Genomic DNA, 9,364 nt, shown 5'->3' on the forward strand with positions numbered 1-9,364 from the left:
TCAGAAACGTATTTGTGTATGAGAAAGTGGACTAGTTGGACACATCAGTGGCCCATAGCAGGAAACTTACATCTCCAGTGCATTTTTAAAGTTGAGTCACCAGATTCGACCAGAGGGTAACTATCAATAAAAACTGAATACATCTGATAACTGACATATGAAATATGCTGTCTTTCTGCATTCCCACTCCAATATGGGTCTATGATCACAATGGAAATGTGATGCACCCCTGACATCCATTATGACATGTCCAGCTGTTGTCATCTCATTAATTAACCCGATCTGGGTAACGTTTGATGTTAAATTGGTATTGTCCCAGTTGAAAAGATCCTGATCTATTAATGTTTGATACCAGTAACTACAATCCTTCTGTGTGTGAATGTCAGCTGTAAATTACAGGAGTGATGACTAGTTGAAAAGGAAACTATCTGCCGGATGCACAAGAGAAGTGCAGTAAGTTGAGAAGAGAACTGGTGTGAGAATCACAAGAGGGGCAGAGTGAAAATGGATCAGTCAATTTCACATAGAGGTGACTTCTTCACAGGTACAGAAGTTGTCAATTCTGCCACTGGACATTCAAGACCCAGCCCTGCAGAGCTTGGAGTGGAGGGAGGATCTCTGCACAAGCTCCTTCGATCTATGGAATATAACCTCTTTCCTCAGTCTGCTGTCTTTGAAAGCGACTTTATTCAGGTACAAAGACCAGAATCTATTACAGCTCTTGAGTTCATGGTCAACGTTGGCATAAAAATTGGGTTGACATCCCAAAGAACTTCAGAGAAGAGACCACTCTGTTAGAGAGTCTAATCTTTTCAAAATGATTCAAACCCAAATTCCACTAGCTCTATCCAGTACACATAAAAACAGATCCCACATTATTTTGAAAAACCAACAAATAATTTGTCTTCCTATCCTGAACAGTGAACTAAACTGAACTAAAATGTCCTGAATAAATTGTTTGTTCATCAAGTTGTTGTTACTGTCACCAAGTTCAATATTTCAAACTTCTAACATTACTATGTAAGTAAGTTCATGAAGTTAATAATAAATTTACTGAGACAACTCTTATAACTATGTTGTATAATATTATAACATTAATAAATAGAAAGTCTCAGATATATCAGGCTTTGGAGCCTGAGGCATTCTCTGAGGCATCAGGTGAAATTTCCTCCCATTTTCTCCAAACCTGAGGGGTAGCCATGGGCACTCACATGGGTCCAAACTATGTCTGCCTCTTCATCAGCTATGTAGAACAGTCTATGTTCAAAGCCTCCTCAACTCTTCCTCTGCTTTATTGATGATTGTATTGGTGCAGCTTCCTGAGCTCATCAACTTTGCCTCTAACTTCCACCCTGCCTTTAAATTCACGGACCATCTCTAACCCCTCCCTCAGTTTTCTTCATCTCACTGTCTCCATCTCTGGAGACAAACTGTCAACCAACATCTTTTATAAACCTACTGATTCCCATAGTTATCTGGACTATACCTCTTCCTACCCTATCTCCTATAAACATGCTATTGTGATCAGAGATGTTTACCTTCTTTAAAGAATAGGGATTCCCTCTCTCTACTATTGATGCTGCCCTTACCCATTCTTCCCGCATTTCCAGTACATCTACACTCACTCCATCTTCATGCCATCGCAATAGTGATAGTTCCGCGTGTCCTTACCTACCACCCTATTAGCCTCTGCAACTTCCGCCATCTCCAAAGGGACCTTACCACTAAACATATCTTTACATTCCCACCCCTCCAAGAGATTGTTGGATGGATGGAAGGGATCACTGACAATGTTGCATACACAGTATCCTGATAAATATCTCTAATGGGTGGAAGAGAGATCCTAATGATCCTCTCAACAGTCTTCACGATCCTTTGTAGGGACTTGTGGTCAGATTATCATTCTCAAGGACAAGCTTCATTTCCATTCCTCAATGCCCTTTGAAAGAAGCAGCTTGCTTAAGCATCATAGTTGGAAGTTAAGTGCCAATCACATTACAGGCTGGGAGTCACATACAGCTCTCCATTTGTTTATTGAACACAGTGCAGAATCAGCTCTTCTGCCCCTTCGAGCCCCACCACCTGGCAATCCCCAGAATTAATCCTGACCAAAACAGGTGGGCAATCTACAATCACTAATTAACCTACTAACCGGTACATCTTTACACTGTGGGAGGGAACTAGAGCAGCTGAAGGAAACCCATGCAGTCACAGCAGCGAGAAATGAACCAGGTCGCTCCACCATGCTGCCCCAGGCAATTTCCTTGCCGGAAGCTCATTAATGAAATCAATGACTGTTTAATATTATCATCATCCCCTGTAATCACCATTGCTGATACTAACTTTTTAATCAAATTCAAGCATTTGCATTTAAATTTTCAGGCTGCCTTTGTTGAAATGAATCTTATGTCTCCTGGATCAATAATCCATGCTTCCTGTAATAGCAAATTCACTGATTTGTTTGTGGATATCATTAGCAATACTATTATTTGTTCAATGTTCTTTATGTTTCCCAGCCAAACAGGTAGCGAAGTATTAAGCACGTTGGTGGATCTGGTCAGATTTTCACCTCCACTCCCAAAAATCAGCAATGAACAAGATATGCTTTTAATGATAATCTGGCAGTTTTATAGTTACCATTATTAACACTATATTCCAAATCCATTAATTTTTTTAAAACTTTATCTCAAGTCAATAAGTTATAGTTCCACATCACAGTCACATTTCCTAAGGGAGTTGAGCTAATGGTGAAGTAAGGCAGACATTGTCTTCTGAACTCTGAGTAATTGGGAAGTTCTGGAAAATAATGTCTGGAAGCTTTTGCAAAGAGAATGCCAGTGACTCAGGGTCTGAATGTGCAATGGTTGGATGACAGGCATGAAATATGATCTGGAATCACAAAAGCTGATAAAACCCAAGTCTCGACATGCAAATTCTCCTTTTGTAAAAAGCAGGCTTCGTTCTGCATCAGCTGAAAGTGACAGATGACTTTGAGGTCCACAACTCAGTAATCCTAACCATACATCTTTGGAACTTGGGAGGAAACCCATGAGGTCAGAGAGAGAGAGTGCACAAAGTCCTTACAGAGAGCAGAACCCCAATCAGTGATGGCTGTCAATGTAAAGTAACCCTACTGTGCCACCCTATTTCTCCACTGTCCCTGCTGGCACACTTGTTAGTGCATGATTTGGATCACTCACCTCAGGGGTTCACACTATTTTTTATGCCATGGACCAATACCATTAAGCAAGGGATCCATGGACTCCAGGTTGGGGACCCCTGACCTAACTCATCACCAAGAATAGGCTTAACTTGGGCATGTTAGAGTCAGTACACCAGCAGAAGGTTAGTGGGCAACGGTGAGGGAAGGGGATTATATTTGTCACAAACCCTATTTCTGTATACATTATGTCCAGAGGATTTTTATTTTATTATAACCATATAACAATTACAGCACGGAAACAGGCCATCTCGGCCCTTCTAGTCCATGCCGATGCTTACACTCACCTAGTCCCACTGGCTCACACTCAGCCCATAACCCTTCATTCCTTTCCTATCCATATACCTATCCAATTTTACTTCAAATGACATTACCGAACCTGCCTCTACCACTTCTACAGGAAGCTCGTTCCACACAGCTACCACTCTCTGAGTAAAGAAATTCCCCCTCATGTTATCCTTAAACTTTTGCCCCCTAACTCTCAACTCGTGTCCTCTTATTTGAATCTCCCCTACTCTCAATGGAAAAAGCCTATCCATGTCAACTTGATCTATCACCCTCATTATTTTAAATACCTCTATCAAGTCTCCCCTCAACCTTCTACGCTCCAAAGAATAAAGACCTAACTTGTTCAACCCTTCCCTGTAACTTAGGTGCTGAAACCCAGGTAACATTCTAGTAGATCTTCTCTGTACTCTCTCTATTTTGTTGGTATCTTTCCTATAATTCAGTGACCAGAACTGTACACAATACTCCAAGTTTGGCCTTACCAATGCCTTGTACAATTTTAACATTACATCCCAACTCCTATACTCAATGCTCTGATTTATAAAGGCCAGCATACCAAAAGCTTTCTTCACCACCCTATCCACATGAGATTCCACCTTCAGGGAACTATGCACCATTATTCCTAGATCACTCTGTTCTACTGCATTCTTCAATGCCCTACCATTTACCATGTATGTCCTATTTGGATTATTCCTGCCAAAATGTAGCACCTCACACTTATCAGAATTAAACTCCATCTGCCATCATTCAGCCCACTCTTCTAACTGGCCTAAATCTCTCTGCAAGCTTTGAAAATGTACTTCATTATCCACAATGCCTCCCACCTTAGTATCATCTGCATACTTACTAATCCAATTTACCACCCCATCATCCAGATCATTAATGTATATATTAACTAAATGTCATCCAAAGTAACTGCAATTAAGTTAAGTGATCTTATATTTCAGTTTCAAGGTACTTTGTTTCACAAAGCACTGGATTGTCCAGCAGCTCATCAATTTTGATCATGTCACAACAACATGATCTAGTTTGAAACAGTTTTCCTCATGACATCACAAAGTAGTCTTCAATGACTGTCAAAGTTCAAAGTAAATTTATTATCAAAGTACATATATGTCATCATATATAACCCTGAGATTAATTTTCTTGCAGGTGATTGCAGTAAATAAAAAAAACACAGTAGAATCAATGAGAGACTGCATCCAACAAGATTGACAACCAATGTGCGAAAACCAAAACCATGCAAATATAAAAAGAAAGAGAAACTAATAATAATAAATAAGTGACAATTATCTAGAACATGAGATAAAGAGTCCTTGAAAGTGAGTCCATAGATTATGGGAACATGTCAGTGCTGTGGTGATGAAGTTGAGTGAAGTTATCCCCTCTGGTTCAACAGCCTGATGATTGAGGGGTAATAACTCTTGCTGAATCTGTGGTGCGGGTCTTGGGACTCCTGTACCTTCTTCCTAATTGCAGCAGCGACAGAAGAACATGGCCTGAATGGTGGCTCCTTGATGATGGATTCTGCTTTCCTGCAACAGCACTCCGTGTAGGTTGGGGAGGTGGTAGGAGGGCTTTACCCAAGATGGACTGCACCATATCCACTACTCTCTGTACAGAGGCACTGGTGTTTCCATATCAGGCCATGAAACAACCAGTCAATATACTGTCCACCACACATCCATTTCAGTTTCTCAGAATTCTAGATGGGATGCTGAATCTTTGCTAACTTCTAAGAAAGTAGAGGTGCAGCCTTGCTTTCTTCGTAATGGACGCTTACATGCTGAAATGATAATAGACCTTCTGAAATGATAACACCGACAAATTGTAAGTTGCTGATCTTCTCCACCTCTGATTCCCTGATGAGGATTGGCTCATGTCCTCAGATTTCCTCCTCCTTAAGTTAATCAACTCCTTGGACTTGTTGGTATTGAGTGAGAGGTTGTTGTGGTACCACTCAGCCAAATTTTCAATCTCCATCCTATATGCTGATTCATCACAGCTTTGATTCATCAAGGAATCAGAAGTGGAGAGAGTGAGCAGCTTCATGTTCCTGGGTGTCAAGATCTCTGAGGACCTAACCTGGTCCCAACATATCAATGTAGTTATAAAGAAGGCAAGAAAGTGGCTATACTTTATTAGGAGTTTGAAGAGATTTGGCATGTCAACAAATACACACAAAAACTTCTATAGTTGTACTGTGGAGAGCATTCTGACAGGCTGCATCACTGTCTGGTATGGGGGGGGGGCTATTGCACAGGACTGAAAGAAGCTGCAGAGGGTTGTAAATCTAGTCAGCTCCATCTTGGGTGCTAGCCTACAAAGCACCCAGGACATCTTCAAGGTGCTGTGTCTCAGAAAGGCAGTGTCCATTATTAAGGACCTCCAGCACCCAGGGCATGCCCTTTTCTCACTGCTACCATCAGGTAGGAGGTACAGAAGCTTGAAGGCACACACTCAACAATTCAGGAACAGCTTCTTCCCCTCTGCCATCCAATTCCTACATGGACATTGAACCCCTGGACACTACCTCACTTTTTAAAATATACAATATTTCTGTTTTTGTACATTTTTAAATCTATTCAATATATGTATACTGTAATTGATTTACCTATTTATTTACTATTATTTTAAATTTTATTTATTATTTTCTTTTCACTTCTATATTACGTACTGCATTGAACTGCTGCTGCTAAATTAACTAACTGATTCTGAAAACGACAGTAGTGTCATCAGCAAACTTTAAGTACGGCATTGGAGCTATGTATAATGACTTAGCCTTTATGCTTGCCTGTGCTTGGATTTCAAATGTGGTAAATGACCAGATATCATTTTAGTGATGGTGGTTGAATCCAAACAATCTATGCCAATTGCAACTAGTGTTCAAATGCCAATATTGTTACAGTTATAAGATGCTTCCAGTTCAGAACTCATAATTGTGTAATGTCATTTTTGGGTGCTCATTCATGCTGTTTCAATGACAATTTATTTTTGAGGTTCACCAGGGTTTGCAGCAGCTCTTAATCCATCTCTCTCAACTGCTTGAACATGCTGCACACAGAGACTGGGGGTGGGAAAGCTCTGCCAGAAAGGTGACATTTTGACCATTTTAAATTTGACTCATATGCAGGTGAGTAGACGTGGAAACCTTGTGGATATCTACAACATCCCGACACTCCTGACTTTGGGAGTAACTTCATCTGTTCCATTGCTACCTCTTCCAAATATCTTGATCATTGCCAGCAGGGACAATGAATCCAAGAGAACAGAGGGAGGAGGAGGATTCATGAAGATAACCAGGTGATAGTGATAGAGATAGCTTTCCTAAATTGCTAATTAGATCTTTTAATGTCTGTAGGTTACTCAGAACAGATTTTTGTGAATTAACAAGGTTCCAGTCCTGCTCTATTTGCAGGAATAGAGATGCTGAAGATAGTTCCAGGGTCAGCAGAGAAACCGGCCCTTTCAGCCCGCCTTGTTGATGTCAATCAATATTATTCCCACTTGTCCACATTTTGCTAATATCCTTCTATACCTGTGCTGTCCAGATTTCTTTTAAATGTTGTAATTGTGTCTGCCCCACCACCTGCTCTGCCATTACTCATTCCAGATATTCACTATCTTTTGTGTAGGAAAAACATGTCCTTGCTTCTCCTTCAAATGTCTCTCCTCTTAAACACAGTAGCGAGGGTGCCTAAGACATTTTCACAGTACTGCAAGCTGTTTTTTAAATATCATTTCCTAAGTGGGTTCATTTTGATTTGATTTGAAGAACACAGTGGAAAGACATCAATCTCCATCTCTATTTGCCCTTGAAACAGCAGTATCTGCTGGTCTTAAGTTTTCGTTTATATTGTTAAACAATTAGTAGATACAGTACTGTGCAAAAGTATATATATCTTAAAGATGCAATGAGTTTTAAGATGCAAAATGAAAATACTAAAGTAAGAAACAAATGAAGTCTATATTATTGAAAAATTGGAGCGATTACATTTTCCATTGTGGAGTTTCAACAATTTCTAATTAACAGTTGTCCAAATTTTTACTTCCCTTTCAAATGGGTTAATTCCTCTATTAAAATTGAGGACCTAAGGGATATCATGTTATCTAACAAATAACATTCAGAAGTCACCCAGTACCATCAAAGGGAGAAAATTCATGCTGTGCTTTTTATTAGTGGTGGCCCTGTCCCAGAACCCAACGATAGAGCTGTTTAAATGATAGAATCAAGGAGTATAGGATACTATAGTGTTTTTATCACCATTGCTGCCATATATCTGAAACAGCACTCAGTCAGAGACATGGACGGTTGTAACAAAAAGTTTTCATTATATGCTCTTTCTCTGCACAATGGTCTGATTTTATCCACTGAATACAGAATCAAAGTACCAGTCCCTACCAATAATAAATTACTCAATTGCTCTCAATCGTGGGGAAATTGAGCAAGATTCCAAAGACAATGTGAGTATTTCTGGGTACCATCCCTGCGGGTCTTGATTTCCCTCATTTCCTCTTCTAATCTGGTCATACTGCACCGAGGGCCAAGCCTTCTGTTAGATATATTTCAAAATATATCAACAAAAAAGTATCAGGAAAGATTTTATGATGAATTCTTGATTTGTTTTTGTTTTTGTTTGAAAGGCTGCTTCCCATGAAGTTAGTCAGACTGAGCATACACAAGAATGTCAGTCGCTGTTTAAAGCTGACCCTGGCTAATCAAAGCACCTACTACCTCCAGCTCCAGGACAAGTACCCTCACCAAGTCTTCAAGCTCTGGGAAGAACTTATTTGCATACTTCATGTTGGACTCTCCACAACATTCAAAGATCCCAATGTCAATCTTCCCAAGACCTCCTTGTGTGATTCAAGGAGCTCCTCAACATCCACCATCAATTCTCAGAAATCCTGCCAGAACATTCCCAATGGGAGCAACAATACATCAAATTCTAAAATAGAAGTTTGGAAAAGAAGTAATCAAGTCTTGACACTACATATCCCACCGAAGCTAAGGGCGACTGAACGACAAAAGGGTGAAGAAGAAAGAGGAGGAGGTGGAGGGGAAGGAGGCGGAGGAGGAGAGACCAACACCTTTGAGGCAGAAGACGAAGACCGCACATACTATGGACTCTGGGAACGTGACAGACCAACATTGATGCCACTCTCCAGGCTGAGTAGCCTCATTGCTGTTGGACTGAGATAGTCTGAATTTACTTTTTTTACTGGAAAGCGTGTTTTGTTTAATATTAATATATATATTTAACACAAATGTACCCATATAATTATTTTTTGCCTCCTTGAATAACTTCTGCATCAGACAAATTTTCCTAATTTATCCAGCAATTCCATATTACTATTGTAGGGTAATGTAATCAATGGAAATGTACATAATTCACAACCACCTACATTCAGTTGGGGTTTCACTTTAAGAGGCTGGTCTGACATGATGATGTAACTATGTATTTTACTGTGCTTTGTGTTCAGTGTTTGGAATACAATAAATAAGTTGTTATGGCTTTTCTTAAACATAAAAGGCCTCCACTGTTTTTGTGTGATTGAGAATAAGGTTGTCTGCACTTCACATAGGCTAACTCTCTGCAGTTAAATGCCACATAAACCAGATTAAAATATAGCTGGTAACAAGAACCCATCAAATAGTTTCTGGACAAGAAAGGGGCTATTTGAGGGAGCTGAGAAATAACTCCAAAATATCCCATCAAACATTCCCAGATCAGGACACAGCCATTGTTCAATGTGCAACACAAATTTCCTCAAGGCACCATCCATGATGGGTCCCTATAGCTTTCATGGAAATCCAGTGTTAATGTGCTGTATCCAGGATGTCACTGAAGTTAG

General features: G+C 40.0%; 1 protein-coding gene across 1 annotated transcript; it reads left to right on the forward strand.

Moving 5' to 3' along the window:
- The first annotated feature begins 504 nt into the window (after positions 1-504).
- LOC140738209 (Golgi-associated RAB2 interactor protein 1A-like) lies at positions 505-8,711 on the forward strand. Its single transcript, XM_073065314.1, has 3 exons — positions 505-693; positions 6,642-6,811; positions 8,153-8,711. Exons 1-3 carry the CDS (start codon positions 505-507, stop codon positions 8,709-8,711), a joined length of 918 nt encoding a protein of 305 aa, XP_072921415.1.
- The last annotated feature ends 653 nt before the right edge of the window (positions 8,712-9,364 follow it).

This window comes from Hemitrygon akajei, chromosome 14 (assembly GCF_048418815.1).
Source record: "Hemitrygon akajei chromosome 14, sHemAka1.3, whole genome shotgun sequence".
Lineage (NCBI taxonomy): Eukaryota > Metazoa > Chordata > Chondrichthyes > Myliobatiformes > Dasyatidae > Hemitrygon > Hemitrygon akajei.